At 47.6% G+C, this 16,543-nt stretch overlaps 1 protein-coding gene across 2 annotated transcripts; it reads left to right on the top strand.

Moving 5' to 3' along the window:
- The first annotated feature begins 5,775 nt into the window (after positions 1-5,775).
- Positions 5,776-16,373, top strand: LOC110310203 (keratin, type II cytoskeletal 75). 2 transcript variants are annotated; one of them, XM_021182943.1, is made up of 9 exons: positions 5,776-6,335; positions 6,837-7,051; positions 7,982-8,042; positions 8,570-8,665; positions 9,377-9,541; positions 11,318-11,443; positions 11,567-11,787; positions 13,443-13,477; positions 14,596-16,373. In XM_021182943.1, exons 1-9 carry the CDS (start codon positions 5,835-5,837, stop codon positions 14,829-14,831), a joined length of 1,656 nt encoding a protein of 551 aa, XP_021038602.1. In that variant the 5' UTR covers positions 5,776-5,834; the 3' UTR covers positions 14,832-16,373. The 2 variants fall into 2 exon arrangements, with proteins under 2 accessions (XP_021038602.1, XP_021038601.1); XM_021182942.1 differs by having other exon boundaries at positions 5,835-6,335; positions 13,443-13,513; positions 14,593-14,831.
- Positions 16,374-16,543: the final 170 nt, after the last annotated feature.

The raw sequence follows: 16,543 nt of genomic DNA, 5'->3' as shown, positions 1-16,543 counted from the left end.
TAGCAGCACAGGGAAATAGGGACAAGCAGACCGCTGGAGCTTGCTGGCCTGCAAGCCTAGCCTAACCAGGGAGCACCAGGTCCCAGTGAGAGACCTTGTCTGAAAAAAATAAGGTGACTGGCTCCCAAAGAACAACATCCAAAGTTGACCTCTGACCTCCACATGCTCATACACACACACATACTTGCACAATACTTGTGAGCATATGTGTTACCACACATACACAAATAAATATCCCCAACAAACTCCCTTAGTGGAAAGCAAAGAAGAAAAGTATTAAGAATAGGAAGGCGCCTCAGGGAAGAAATTAGAGCAAACTGCTCTTTCCTTTCTTCTATCATAATGACGAACTCTTGGTATTTAATTGTTACTAACGTCCCTTTTTAGAATAAAATCTGTTCCCTGACTAGACAAGGCTGCCCACTTTCTCCCTACCTATTCAATATAGTACTTGAATTTCTAGCCACAGCAATTAGAAAACAAAGGACACCAACGGGATACAAATTGGAAAGGGAGAAGTCAAAATATCACTATTTGCAGATGATATGATAGTAGTATATATAAGTGACCCCAAAAATTCCACCAGAGAACTCCTAAACCTGATAAACAGCTTCAGTGAAGTAGCTGGATACAAAATTAACTCAAATAAATCAATGGTCTTTCTCTACACAAAGGATAAACGGACTGAGAAAGAAATTAGGGAAACAACACCCTTCACAATAGTCACAAATAATATAAAATACCTTGGTGTGACTCTAACTAAGGAAGTGAAAGATCTGTATGATAAGAACTTCAAGTCTCTGAAGAAAGAAATTGAAGAAGATATCAGAAGATGGAAAGATCTCCCATGCTCATGGATCAGCAGGACTAATATAGTAGAAATGGCTATCCTGCCAAAAGCAATCTACAGAGTCAATGCAATCCCCATCAAAATTCCAACTCAATTCTTCACTGAGATAAAAAGGATAATTTGCAAATTCATCTGGAAAAATAAAAAACCTAGGATAGCAAAAACTATTCTCAACAATAAAAGAACCTCTGGTGGAATCACCATGCCTGACATTAAGCTGTACTACAGAGCAATTGTGATAAAAACTGCATGGTACTGGTACAGTAACAGACAGACACTGGAATAGAATTGAAGACCCAGAAATGAATCCACACAGCTATGGTCACTTAATCTTTGACAAGGGAGCTAAAACCATCAAGTGGGAAAAAAGACAGCATTTTCAACAAATGTTGCTGGCACAACTGGCAGTTATCATGTAGAAGAATGTGAATTGATCCATTCTTATCTCCTTGTACAAAGATCAAGTCTAAGTGGATCAAAGACCTCCACATAAGACCAGAGACACTGAAATCAATAGAGAAGAAAGTAGGGAAAAGCCTCGAAGATATGGACACAGGGGAAAATTTCCTAAACAGAACAGCAATGGCTTGCACTGTAAGATCAAGAATTAACAAGTGGGACCTCATAAAATTGCAAAGCTTCTATAAGGCAAAAGACACTGTCAATAAGACAAAAAGCCACCAACAGATTGGGAAAGGATTTTTACCAACCCGAAATCTGATAGGGGACTAATATCCAATATATACAAAGAGCTCAAGAAGCTGGACTTCAGAAATTCAAATAACCCCATTAAAAATGGGGTTCAGAGCTAAACAAAGAATTCTCAACCGAGGAATGCTGAATGGCTGAGAAGCACCTGAAAAAAATGTTCAACATCCTTATTCATGAAGGAAATGCAAATCAAAACAACCCTGAGATTCCACCTCACACCAGTCAGAATGGCTAAGATCAAAATTCAGGTACTGGCAAGGGTGTGGAGAAAGAGGAACACTCCTCCACTGCTGGTGGAATGCAAGCTTGTACAACCACTCTGGAAGTCAGTCTGGAGGTTCCTCAGAAAATTGGACATAGTACTACCCGAAGATCCAACAAATATCTCTCCTGGGCATATACCCAGAAGAAGTTCCAACTGGTAATAAGAACACATGCTCCACTATGTTCATAGCAGCCTTATTTATAATAGACAGAAGCTGGAAAGAACCCAGATGTCCCTCAACAGAATAATGGATACAGAAAATGTGATACATTTACACAATGGAGTACTACTCAGCTATTAAAAACAATGGATTTATGAAATTCTTGGACAAATGGATGTATCTGGAGGATATCATCCTTAGTGAGGTAACCCAATCACAAAAGAAGTCATTAGATATGCACTCACTGATAAGTGGATATTAGCCCAGAATCATACAACACCCAAGATACAATTTGCAAAACACAAGAAAGTCAAAAAGAGGGAAGACCAATGGATGGATACTTCATTCTTCTTTAGATTGGGAACAAAATACCCATGAAAGGAGTTACAGAGACAAAGTTTGGAGCTAAGATGAAAGGATGGACTATCTAGAGACTACCCCATCTGGGGATCCATCCCATAATCAGCCACCAAACCCAGACACTATTGAATATGCCAAAAAGATTTTGCTGAAGGGACCCTGTTATAGCTGTCTCGGATGAGGCTATGCCAGTTGCCTGGCAAATACAGAAGTGGATGCTCACAGTCATCTATAAGATGGAACACAGGGCCCCCAATGGAGAAGCTAGAGAAAGCACCCAAGGAGCTGAAGGGGTCTGCAACACTATAGGTGGAACAACAATATGAACTAACCAGTACCCCCAGAGCTAGTGTCTCTAGCTGCATATGTAGCAGAAGATGGCCTAGTCGGCCATCACTGGGAAGAGAGGCCCCTTGGTATTGCAAACTTTATATACCTCAGTACAGGGGAATGCCAGGGCCAAGAAGCAGGAGTGGGTAGTTTGGGGAGCAGGGCAGAGAGAGGGTATAGGGAACTTTCAGGATAGCATTTGAAATGTATATAAAGAAAATATCTAAATGAATGAATGAATGAATAAATAAATAAATAAATAAATAAATAAATAAATAAATCTGTTCCCTGTTCAAAAAATAAAAAAGTAAGTAGGAGAGGAGGAATATGGTGTGAGGTGTGGACATGATCAAGATACATTTTATACATGAATGAAATATGTAAGAATACAATATGAGTGTATATATAATATGAATATGTATATATTATGAATACAAAGAATAAGTAAAGATACTATTTTACTAAAAGATCCACAATGTTGAGGTTTTATAGGGGCAAGATTAGCATGAGCAAGAACCTCCAACACAACAAAAATGAAGTAAATACAGATAAAGGGATAATGGTGTATGTCAGGGATGGTGGCTCTCCTAGGTGCTCGCCATTAACTCGAGAAAAGTCACAATGAAAAGTCACAGAAGAGGAGTGAGGCATGAAGGAAAAGATTCACCTGCCTCAGTTTAGTTCCCAAGGTGAGTGAGTGAGGCCACCTTGCTTGAGCAGCCAACACACTGATGAGAAAGTCAGAGAGCGAAGAAGAAAGAGTGAGTGAATTACCCCAGAGAAGACATGGTTGTGGGTAGGAAACAGTAAGTCTACAGTAACAAAAAAGGGGGCACCAGGAGAGCAGGTGAGAAAGGGGTGGCTAAAGGAGTGGCCAAGTAGATGCCAACCTTGATTTTCCATAGACAGCTCAGTAGGAATGTGCTAAGACATCCCTTGCATTCCTTCTTGTGGGCAGGTCCCATGCTGGGCACCTACCTTTGTTCTGCAGAAGGGTCTAAAGTGCTCAGGAGACAAAGCAGCAGTCCCTTCCTCTGGGAGACAGATTGTCACACACAGAGACGCAAAGAACACAAAGCTGTTTATTTTTTCTACAGGCAAAGATAAACATGCAGCAACTAAGCCAGACTCAGGTACACTGGCAACAAAGTACCAACCCATGCTTGGCTTTGTCCCGTGTCAACAAAAGCTGTGATTCACAGGCTCCCTGCAGAAACAAGGAGTCTCCAACCCCAGCAAGAGAAGCTCAGCCCTTGGTCAGAGTCCCAGGTAAGATCCGGCTCCCAGGACAGAGACCAGCCCTCTGAGTGCCCAGGTGCCATTCCAGGCAGGTGAGAACATCAGCCAGGCACTGTGGGGCTCCCAAAGGATATCTGTACAGAAAGGCCACGGCACCTGGCACACTGTTTCCCACAACCAGGCTGTATCAGTCTGCCTCTAAATGAGCTGTTATGAGTCTAGTTTCCTTATCCAAATATGGAGTGCGAACACCTTGGTATCATTTCCTCGTACACTCGCCCACTCTTCCAAATCATGGCAGGAAGCAAGCAGACAGCAAGACCCAGGAGGACGAGCCATCTGCCACACCCCTCACAGCAGAGACGGGGACAGGGAGAGGGGAAGAAAGAGGATGAGGAACACTGGAAACAAACTGTACATCCATGCCCTGGTGTAGAATGTGAGGCAGTCAAGGTGAATGAGAGGTCAACAACATGGCTCTGAGAAAAAGTACTTGCTCTGCAAGCCCGATGACCTGACCTGAGCTTCATCCCTGGGTCCCCTGGTCAAAGAAGAGAACTCTTGAAAATTGCCATTTGGTCACCACACATGTGCTATTGTGTGTGTGCAGCAGACACACACACTAAAAAAAATAATAAAATAATAATAAATAATAATAATAATAATAATAAATGAGGGCTTCTCCAGTAACTATCACTTGGAGATGTTTTGGTGAGAGAAATAAGAATTGGGGATACAGGTCTTCAGAACGGGATAGTCTGGGAGACTTCCAGAAGAAGATAGCCTCAAAGATAGTGTTACTGTGTGTATCATTTTGTTCAAAGTTACCCAGCATGCTTCAGTTTTGTCTTCCCAACAGGACCCTGACCTTATTGATAAAAATCAAGAATGTGTGTTACATTTCTTCCAAATCCTCACAGGACTCACTCGAGGATGAACATGTAGCCAGTCATTCATGAATACCTGTCTTATCTGCCAAAGACTGACACAGTGGATCCATCCTCTGCATTTATATGGCTGAAGCACTATGAAAGCATTTTTAATATGCGAATACTCTCCATAAACTCATTTCGCAGATACACACTGAGCCTCAGAAAAGTTGTATCATCAGTACAAGGACCCATTGCCCAGTGCACCACTGGACTAGCCACTGGAGGGGTTGGAATCCAAACCCAAGTGTTTCTGTTCTCACTCCTGTCCATTGACGACAGAATGACAAATGGCCTTCAAAGGCAAAGATGAGCACAGACATGGCATCATGTGTGTGCATATCAACACAGGTGCTCCAGGAAATCACGTGATACCCAGCAGGCATGAATGATTTGGAACAAAATTAAAGGGCCATTCATGTTGTGTGGAAGCCTAAGGAAGATGAACACCGACCTGGAGGACCAGCCTGATAGCCTGGAGTAGCTGCTGAGAAAATGCTCCGGCATAAGAAACACAGGAAGGAACAGGAGACAGTGTTGCAGCCGCTTGTGTTGACACAAGATGTTTGGACTGGAGGGAGTTGGTCCTGCGCCTAAGAAAGCGGTTCAAAAATGAGGCAGTGTTTTTGAGTCCATTAGAAGATGCATGGTTAGGACATGACTGAAAGCAATTAAGTTTATTCTCACTGGTCTGCTGATCAAGTTACAACTAGAAAGAAGTTTCCACGTGGGGGAGGGGGAGAGGGAGGCAACAAACCAACCAACTGGTGGCTTTTTTTTAAATGCCATTTTCTGCGGGGTACTCAGGGTGAGCTCAGGGCTGGCAGATGCCTAGGGGATGCCATCAGCAGGGGCCCCTTCATTAATCAAGCTCCGCCCTTTGGGGGAGGCCCATAAAAGTCTAAGGACCTGCACCTCCCTAACCGCCTGGCTTCTCTATCCCCTTCACGAATCTACCTCGGAGTTCCTGTGCTGCCTTCTTTGTCCATCATGTCCCGGCAATCCACCATCACCTTCCACTCCGGCAGCCGCAGGGGCTTCAGCACAGCCTCAGCCACCACGCCTACCGCGGGACGCTCCCGCTTCAGCTCCGTGTCTGTGGCCCGCTCCTCAGGAAACAGTGGGGGACTGGGCAGGATCAGTGGTATTGGTTCTGGCTTTGGGAGCCGCAGCCTCTACAACCTAGGGGGGACCCGGCGGGTCTCCATTGGTGGATGTACTGGCAGTGGCTTCAGGGGTGGCTTTGGTGGCAGGGCTAGCAGTGGCTTTGGGGGCAGCAGTGGCTTTGCTTATGGAGGTGGCATTGGAGGGGGCTTTGGTGGCCCTGGCTTCCCTGTCTGTCCCTCTGGAGGCATTCAAGAAGTTACTGTCAACCAGAGCCTCCTGACTCCCCTCAACCTGCAAATCGACCCCACCATCCAGCGGGTGCGGAAAGAAGAACGGGAGCAGATCAAGACTCTGAACAACAAGTTCGCCTCCTTCATTGACAAGGTGGGCCTGTGCTCACCCATCCAAGTTCCCAGTGCCTGGAGTCACTAGGTGGGGGTGGCTCATCTCTGGAGATAGCAACAATGGGGGGGAGGGTCCCCAGGAGAACTTTGCTCAACCAGTGCCATCCATGGACATTCTCAAGTCAGGCCATCTGGCCCACAGGACCTTATAGAGATGCTTCCTTCTCCTCTCTGGGAGTCCCCCTCCAGAAAGAGAGGTTCTAACTATGCCGCTACCCTGGCGCAAAGTATCAGCATTGAGAAACTCAACCCAGACTCCATGACTCCTGCTAGGTTGGTCCCCATGTCCAGTCCATTAAAATCCTAGAGTCTCTAGGGTACTTCCATGGGCTCTCTCATTTGGAGGTGGATTTATCATAACATAGCCGCTGATCGATCACAGCGTAAAAGCCCCTTGTGCTTGTCTCCTTTGTTAGCAGGTGTGCCTGTTTCTGCCTCCCCGGCTTCTCAAGTGAGACTCATTCTCTCTGCTCCCCTGTAGGTACGCTTCCTGGAACAGCAGAACAAGGTCCTGGAGACCAAGTGGAATCTCCTGCAGGAGCAGGGCTCCAGGACAGTCAGACAGAACCTGGAGCCTTTCTTCGATGCATACGTCAATGACCTCCGCCGGCAGCTGGATGGCATCACAGCTGAAAGAGGCAGACTGGATGCTGAACTGAGGAACATGCAGGAGGTTGTAGAAGACTTCAAAGTCAGGTGAGTGGGGAGACAGGCTCCTGGCTGCACACAACCGACCCTGGGGCTGTTTCCTCTGAGGTCCAGAGAATGCAGAGGCGAGAATGCCACACCAGCCAGGAATGTTGGATGAGCAGGGAGCCCAGAGTGCAGGAGACGGAGGGGACCAAGGTGCCTTCGTCTCAGCATCAGGGCTAACAAGGAGCCTGTTCTTATCTTTCTACACCTCTGAGGTGGGCACCAGCAGCAGCATCTGTCAAAATGAACACTGCAGCTAATCCTGGTAAATGGAGTTGCTTCACCTTCAGCTGTTTATCTCCACTGGATTTATCTCAGTCCAGGGGCTGAGATGGCTTGAATTTCCCAGATGACATAAGCTCAGAGTGAAGGAAGGTAGCAAGGAAGGAGGGGTTCTGTTCTTCCTTGTGGAGGTGAACACCATCTGCTCATTGTTTGGGCTACAGTGCAAAGGCTACAGCTAGCAAGTCCTTTAGGTAGCTTAAGCTCTACTTCATCACAAATGACCATTGAGCACAGTTCTCAGTGGTCGCCTTGAGGCCCAGTGGGAAAATATTTCAAACAAAATACATCTGAAAGACTGTCCCGGAACAAATAGTTTTCTTTGCCATTTCAGCAGCCATTACTGAAGCAGCGTATGTTTCTGGTGATTAGGATTATGTGTCTATACAGTGTTATAATTGCCTGAGCACGTGATTCTGTTCCCGTGAGTCTACGCTCACCTTCTTATAAAAAAAAAAAAAAAAAACAGAAGGAATTATCTAACTTTTTTATGGAGGAAGAAACAGAGGTCAAGTGAATCACCCAAAGTCATGTGCAGGTCACCAAAGAGCTGGCAAGAACGGAAGAGCGTTTAACTCTTGCTACAGCCCTGGGAGAATTAAGCGGAAGCCTTGCTCAACCTCACACACCCCCTTCCCCTCATTCTTGCAGGTATGAAGACGAAATTAACAAGCGTGCGGCTGCCGAGAATGAGTTCGTGGGCCTGAAAAAGGTGAGTGGGGCGTGCGTGTCTCTTAAGTGAGATTGATGTATGAGCCCGTAATCCCCGAACTTGGAAGAGCCGAGCCTGAAGCCAGCCTAGGCTACACGGTGATACCATACCTCAAAGAAAGAAGGGCTGGATGTGTAGATCAGGGGTAGGACTTAACGCAGCATTTACCAAGCCCTGAGTTCAAGAGCTGGCCTTGAGAGGTAGAGAGACAGAGCTTCAGAGAGGAGGCTGGAGGAGGAGAGGAGAGAGAAAGAGATTGCGTTTAAACTTTAAATTTCAGAATATGAGGCAGTCTGGCCCTAGGCTCCCACAGAAATATGACATCAATGATGAGATCATCCAATGAGCTCAAACCTTTCAGAAGATAACCCTTATATCAGTATATATCCCTACTTCTGCTCAGGTTTCTGTTAGCCCACGAAGCTTAAACCCTGGTTTTAGTGACCACCTAGTCCATTCCTCTGGAAATCCAGGCTTGATGCCCTCCGCTCGCTTCGACTTACTGTTTGGATCTGGGGTCATTTCAGGACGTAGACAGTGCCTACATGAACAAGGTGGAGCTGGAAGCGAAGGTCGACTCTCTGACTGACCAGATCAACTTCTACCGGATGATCTATGAGGCAGTAAGAATCTGCAAGTGTTTCTTCTGTTGCTCCTGGTACCAGAGCCTAGAAAGGAAAGGATGCTTCAGGGTGTCATTCACTTAGTGAGTTGAGCTGGTATCTCTCCCCGAAGCATCCTACGTGGAAGCCTGCGGGAAAGGTGGTGCTGGAGAGGAATGCTGGGAACTTTGATTCATCAAACAGTTTCAACTCTGAGACCTTTCCTCAAACATACAAATGGCAAGACAGCCCTAGCCCTAGAGGGGATGAAGACTGCACTCACTCTTTTCCTCAGCTATAGTTCAACTCACGATGGCTGCTTAGCCTCTGAAGAGACTTCATTAGGGGGCTCTGCCATTTGGAAAGCAGATACCTGGGGCGGTGGAGAGACAGAGGAAGGAAGCAGTGCAGTCACTCTGTGGGGGTGGGGTGGCTGGATCGGCTGATTCCAATGAGCTCCTCTGTGAGACATGGGAACCCATATGTCGTGATTGTGTCACCAGTGGAAAGCATCACTGGAACCGGAGAGAACAGGTCCCACCACCACACTGATGAGTCGTCTAGGAACTCCCAGGGCCATGATTAACAGGACTGGGGGAGGGGAGGGGCGCCTGGAAAGACTTCTGCCAGGGATGCCAGAGAAGAGAGTCCTAGCCTAAGTAGTTAGTTACCTCAGAAGTGCAAGGTCCCTTCCTTTTTTTCCTGGGTGACTCTGAGTTGACAACCCTGCAGGAGCTGTCTCAGATGCAGAACCAGGTGAGTGACACCTCTGTGGTCCTCTCCATGGACAACAACCGCAGCCTGGACCTGGACAGCATCATTGCCGAGGTCAAGGCCCAGTACGAGGACATTGCCAACCGAAGCCGGGCAGAGGCTGAGTCCTGGTACCAGACAAAGGTGAGACACTACACTCAGGGTGGGTACTCTGAGGCTGCACTCCTTCACATCCCTCACGGAAACTGCACAAGTGGAGTTTGACACCAGGGAAATCTAGCTTAAACACAAGTCTAAGCACACACCACTGTGTTGCCCAGGAAGTGTCCGGTGCTCAGAAGGACGTACCTGATCCACATCTCACGATAGATGGAACTGGGTGAAACTCCAAAACGATGAAGAAGTCTGCATCACGGCCCTGAAGGGCTTACGAATTCTTCCTCTAATCTGGGCTCCTCCACTCTGCCAAATGGAGGTTTCTGGTTATAAATACAGAAACTGCAATCAGAAAATTCGGGGTCTAGAAGTTCAGAAAGAGGATGGGCATTCCCAGGAGGGAAAAAAAGAAAGACACCACAGGGTTTCCAGCAAGATCTATGTCTTTGGTCCAGCAGAGAAGGGTAAAGGAAAGTGAGAGACTAAGAGGGATTTAGTGCTGACAAGCAGCTACAAGATAAGGATGCACACACTCATACCAGAAGGAGGGCACAATGACCTTAGAGAAATGCCACTGCAAGCCTGGGTGGCCAGGTTTGTCCTAGAATAGTGTGGCAGGCCCAGAGCCATCCCCTTGCTAAACCCAGGCCCATCAGAGGGACATCTGCCTACTGCTCTCTGACCCCCATCACTTGTGCTGCCCTCTGTACTTTGTTAGTCCCTTCTGTAGGAAGTGGAAGAAAAGAAGCAGTTTTCCGATGTCAGGGGTCCACTGTGCAGCTCCTTGACAGTGAGAGAGATTTAGGGTACACTTAGCCCCAGCAGGATGTGACATTGGTAACAGACATCTCCCTGCAGTTTGGGTTTGGGGTTGTTTGTTCCTTCTAATCCTGAGAATCTGGCCGCAGAACAAGCCTAGCTGTCCAGCACTTTCCAAACAGTGGGTCTTGACTCAGACAGGAGCCTTTCTGCAGAATAGGCTGGAGGAGGCAGGGTGTGGCAATCCCTTGTATACAAGCTTGCCCTGGGTACATTTAGCATGAGTATCTCTAAGACCAGAGGCTCTACTAGGTCAACGCAGTGCCTCCTGTAGCCTCGGCACCATCCACATGGTCTCCTGCCCTTCCTCTCTGATTCCCAACACCACTGTCTACAGGGTTACCTAAACCCATGGGCATAGCTGATCCTGATACAAGAAGCGGCACCACACAGTGGCAGTAAGCAAGCTACTTCCTCACTTCTACAACTGACCGCCATTTCCCCTGCCTCAGAGTTTCTCATAGCTCCTTTGTACAGTGTAGATTGTTCTCTCTCTGAGATGACTATATAGGCACCTCTCACCCACGCTGCAGATGAGAGCTCAATGTTTCTCCTTCAGTCCCTTTCCTTTCACACACACACCACCACCACCACCACCACCACACCACACACCTTCAGACCCAAATTGCACTCCTTTGTGGCACTCTGGAAGACCCTGTTTGTTTGCCACTGGATGCTTACATGTTTGGATACACAGAGGCAACAGTGTAACAGGCAACAGTGTAACAGGCAACAGTGTAACAGGCAACAGTGTAACAGGCAACAGTGTAACAGGCAACAGTGTAACAGGCAACAGTGTAAGCATCTGAGAACCAGGCTCAGCTCAAGCTTGTGTGCTGTTTCTAGAGCTTGATACCTCCCAACAAGCAGATGGGCTCAGAAAGAACAACCCGGAAAGAGTGAAAGAAAGGGAGTGTGGCTGGTGAATGAGTACCTGCTTGGCTCACAGGCATTTGACTAGGTGATCTGCTCTGGTTCCAACAGTACGAGGAGCTGCAGGTGACAGCAGGCCGGCATGGTGATGACCTCCGCAACACCAAACAAGAGATTTCAGAGATGAACCGGATGATCCAGAGGCTCAGATCTGAGATCGATGCCGTCAAGAAGCAGGTACAGTGAGCGCAGGAATGCTCATTTCTTCTGGATTATCCCACCACCTCCAGGGACTCCTATCCAAGGATCACAATGCCTCCAGGGTCTGCCCACAGACTCATGCACCTTCTTTCTCTTCAGTGCTCCAGCTTACAAACTGCTATCTCTGATGCTGAGCAGCGTGGAGAGCTAGCTCTCAAGGATGCCCGGGCCAAGCTGATGGAGCTTGAAGATGCCCTACAGAAAGCAAAGCAGGACATGGCCAGGTTGCTGCGAGAGTACCAGGAACTCATGAACGTCAAGCTGGCCTTGGATGTGGAGATCGCCACCTACAGGAAGCTGCTTGAAGGCGAGGAGTGCAGGTGAGGGGAGAGGTGACAGTAGTCTGTTCTTACAGCAGACAGAACTTACCTCAGCAGCCTGAGCTGTGGCATTGAGAAGGTGCAAATCTCTTTCCAGACTGCTACATCATTCCAGGTGCGCCCCGTAGAAGCATAAGGGCTGAGCATGTCTAAGCAGTCACACCCCGTTAAAGGAAAGTGCTGGTTGCATGGTAGACCTGAAAAAGTGGAGTAAAAGGCTCTGGACTGAAAGAAACTGTCCTACATTTGGGCTTATAGGTCCCTACTCATTATGAAAAGTTGTTTTCCCTACAGCCCTTAATTTCTTCAGGAGAAGAATAAAGGGACTAGATTCTGGGACACCCCAAAGCTCGTAGGATTTTGGTAATCTTCCATTTGGCAGCTGTGTCACTAAGGACGAGTTACTTAGCCATCCCGCATCTCAGTGTTCCTATCTGTCAAATGGAGGTAGTGATAATTCTGATGTTGTATATTGTTTAAAGGGTTAAAATAAGGCAATGTCATGAAACACTTGCAACCACTCATGGTATGTAACAAGTGTTTGCGGGTTTTATTTAGGTTTTCTTGTCGTTTTGTTCTTGGAGCTGGTGAGGTAGCTGGATGGTTAAGAACATGTTCTGCTCTAACAGAGGACCAAAGTTTGGGTTTTGGCACTCACAATGGGGGGGGGCTAATAATAGCCTGTAATTCCAACTGCAGGGGATCCAACACCCTTTTCTGGTCTCTTCTGTCAACTACACTAGTAAGCACATACCTACACATAGACATACACATAAAATTTAAAGTCCTATTTATTTATTTTTATATGTGTGAGTGCTTTTCTTGGAACCTGTGGAAGTCAGAGAGGGCATTGGATCCCCCGAAAGCTGGTGTTACAAATGGTTGTAAGCCATCCTGTGGGTTGTGGGAACCTGGATCTTCTGTAGGAACAAGTACTCTTAACCACGTGGTTGTCTCTACACCCCTAAAAATGTTTCGCTAAAGTTAAAAAACATACAAATCTTGCTGGCATCCAATTTAGTGGCTAAAGGAATGGGCTTTGAGGGTAGATAAATCTTGTTTCAAACCCTGTAGTCTCTGATCTTCACTTTCCCGCTGTAAACTGAGATGATAATTTCTACCTAACAGGATTGCTGAGAGAAGGAATGACTGTAACAGGTGCTCAGTAATGTCGGTGTTAGCTCCACGTGAGCACTTAGGGATGAAGGCCAGTTGCTAAGACAATAATAGACTGGTTGTAACTACTGTTATTTTCATGATTTGGACACCTCTCCACACCTATAAGAGCCTTGGTGTCTGACAAGAATCCCTTGTTGAGAGAGAAATATGGTTACAAAGAATGTACTGCCATTCTAATGAACTCTAGTCTGCGATTGGTTTTCGCTTCCTCGGGTGGGGGCCTGGTTCAAACCCAAACTCTGCTTCTAAAGTTACAGGCATCACGGCTCCAAACCGCAGGCTCCATTTATGAGACCCTTACTATTTTTTAGTATCTCAAGTATTTTCAGAGTTTTAAACCTGCATGACTTCTTGCAATAAAAGAAATAATAATAAGGGGGTTTTCAGTGCACTTAAGACAATCACAAATTCATCATGGCAAATGCCTGCCAAGTGACAACCTGGATAGTAACCTTCCCTCCTCTCTTCCCAACCAGGCTGAGTGGAGAGGGAGTTTCCCCAGTGAACATCTGTGAGTATGACCCCTGTGGCCTGGGGCTCACGTGGTCAGGAGAAGGGTGGATACAAGGCAACTGAGAGAAGTCCACAGGCAGAGTTCATTTTGAGACAGTTTGGGGGGGCCTCTGTTTGTTGGAGGAGAAGTCATAGTGGGTTAGAGGGGCTTGTTTAATTTATGTATTTACTTACTGTAGTGTTGGGAGTTGAACCTAGAGCCTCTCATGTATTATGACTATGCTCCCAATGCCCACCCTGTCTTACCCTCTGCCTCATACAAACAAGCTCTGCTCCCAGTCATGTCTTAGTATTTTGTTTGTTTCCCACTGAGTTAAACCCACAGCACCTGAGTGACCATAGGTGCAGAACTAGAGAGATTTGGGGGGGGGATTTAAGACAGATTTCGTGGGACCCAGGCTGGCTTCAAATTCCAAACACCTTCCTACCTCTAGCTCCCAGATTAGATGAGAGTCTTTAGGCTCGAGGTTCTTCCCTGTGGAGTGACAGGGTCAACCACTGTACAGGTTGGGGCAGTTCCTGAGATGGTCTTACAAGATTCCTTGGGGTTGCAAGTCTAGGTTCAAGAGTTTGGAGGTGAGCATTTGACAGGGCCAGGGTGCACCAAAGCTCCTGTCTTTGCCTAGACGCTCTGGAGAGAACGCTTACACTAGACACAAGTCATAGCTAGTGAGATGGCCCTGCCAGCTCTGAACAATCGGGTGAGAGTTTGCTACTGCAGAGTATTGCTGCCAGGAGGTGATAGGCCTTTCCAGTAGCCACTACCTGGGTTGACAGTGCCACGCCACAGGGACTGCAGGGGAAGGACATGTGTATTCCTGTAAGCATCCAGAAGGAAGGAGACTCCAGAGTCAAATCTGAAGAGGCAGACAGGCTCAGACAGAGCAGCAGTGGCCTTATATAGCAGAGCGGGAAGTGTCTCCAATAGGTTCTAGAAGAGAGGCAGTGGGCAGAAGAGGGGAGGCACCACAGTCCAGCAGAGGTGGAGGCAGGATCTCACAGCACAAGCAGGAATTAGGACGGCCAGCATCTGTCTGTGACCATAGAAGCTCCAGGACACAGGCACCTTCCTTCTCTTCTGCCTGCAATTCTGATCCTGTCTCCTCTTCCTCACAGCTGTGGTCACTTCTACGGTTTCCAGTGGCTATGGTGGTGGTGCCAACATTGGAGGTGGAAGCCTGGGTCTTGGTGGGAACAGTGGCTACTCCTTCACGACCAGTGGTGGGCACAGCCTGGGCACAGGTCTGGGAGGCTCTGGCTTTACCACCAACAGCAGCCGGGGCCCAGTGGGCAGTGGCTCCAGCATCAAGTTTGTCTCCAGCACATCATCCAGAAAGAGTTACAAGCACTGAGGTGGCCAGCAGGCAGTCTCCCTTGCCACTGCTCCGATGCCTCTTTACACTTATAACTGGATGCCTGGGGCTCGTCTCTCATATCCTCTTCACAATAGCACCCTTCCCAGCTGCCAGGGATCCTGGCATCCTGGCTAAACCCATTCCCTGGCCTATGGCAGCCTCCTGACAGCCCTAGGCTGCTCCTGGTACTTCTTTGTGTTAGACACACAGACCCAAAGCTCATGCCCCTCCAAAGTTCACAATAAATGGACCTGCCAGGGCAGGGCATCTGCAAACACCCCCAGATATCTACAGATGCCCCTTCAGTACCACCTGCCCCTTTCCTCCAGATGCAGCAGTGGAGGAGTCCGTGTCTCCCAGGCCATCCTCAATGCCAGGCTGTCTTGTCCTTCTCTGGCTGCTTATAAACTACCAGCTAGAGTCAAAGCTCCTCTGTTTCCACCTGGAATGTGCCTATTAAATGCATGTGTCATGTGTTTGGCTCAGTCCTCTGTGTGCAGTGCTGATGAGCCTGGAGCAACTCTGACTCTCGGGCAGCCTCAGCCAGTGTTATTCCATACAAGCAGTACTCAAGGCACAGCAGCTCTTGCCCCTTCCAGAGGAGCTGGAGGGGGGATAGAGAAGGGGGGAGCATGGGGAGGGCAGCAGACCAATAGTCTTCCTCCTCTAGCGGCTCCTACTCTTTGGAATGCTTGTTTGGGAAGTCCCAACCCCTGGGCAGAGCCCTGCCCAGCCTCCTGCTCTGTATGTCATGCAGGGTGAGGCTATACCCTCCCCAAATCAGCCTGTGTTCCTGGGACAGCACTGACGTAAGATGGGTGGTCAAGGCACTGGCCAGCAAAGGAGCTGATTGTTCCCTGACAGCTTCAAACTTGTAGACCTGAGCAGAGAAATAACAGAGCAGGAGAGGAGTTAAAAGTCAGCCCCGAGGCCAAGGAGCAAATGAGCCCATAATTGCAAGACAGGGAGACACCAGGAAGCTCCTCATTCCTCAGTTTATAGTCTCCTGGACCCCTCCCCTCAGGACCTAGGGGGATGATGGGACTAACCAATGAATGGGATGGAGGTGTTTGGTCAGGGTGGGCTTGTCACATAGGATTACTGATAGGAGCTGCCAACCAGAAAACCACCCACGCTCAGAAAGGAGAGAAGTTCTATCATAGGAGTCAGAAGGGAAGGATGTGAAATAAGAGACCAAAGTATAGAATGGTTGAGGGTAACAATCTCAGAGTAGACAGGAAAAACTGTGCAAATAATTGCCAAATTCACTAGCTAAGACCAGGGAGGAAAGAAGAGGGTGGGAATGGGGGGGGGGGCCTCAGACTACTTCTTAGGAAGGACCAGAGACATCACTTTCCCCTGCTATGTGAAGCACAGGATTCTGGGCACACAGCCCAATCAGCCACTGGGTTCTAGTGTTGTCTCCAGGATTCCCTGGCCATATGACCTGCGTGACAATGGTTGCAGGTAGAAACCAAGGACAAAAACATCCAACATTGGAAGGTAAACTGTTGGAGTTTGTCTCCCATGATACTGCTCAAAAAAAAAAAATGTTGGCAATGATCTGCCATCCATTTTCATAAAGTTACAAAATAAAATGTAATGTTTGTGGTAGACCTACCTCATGATGTGGCACAGACTCAACTCTCAAGTGAATGGATTTTTAAAATACATATGTAAGTGACCAAGATGGGATGGGCACAGTCAGA

This window comes from Mus caroli, chromosome 15 (assembly GCF_900094665.2).
Source record: "Mus caroli chromosome 15, CAROLI_EIJ_v1.1, whole genome shotgun sequence".
NCBI classification, from domain to species: Eukaryota; Metazoa; Chordata; class Mammalia; order Rodentia; family Muridae; genus Mus; species Mus caroli.
This window is presented reverse-complemented; position numbering and strand designations above follow the sequence as displayed.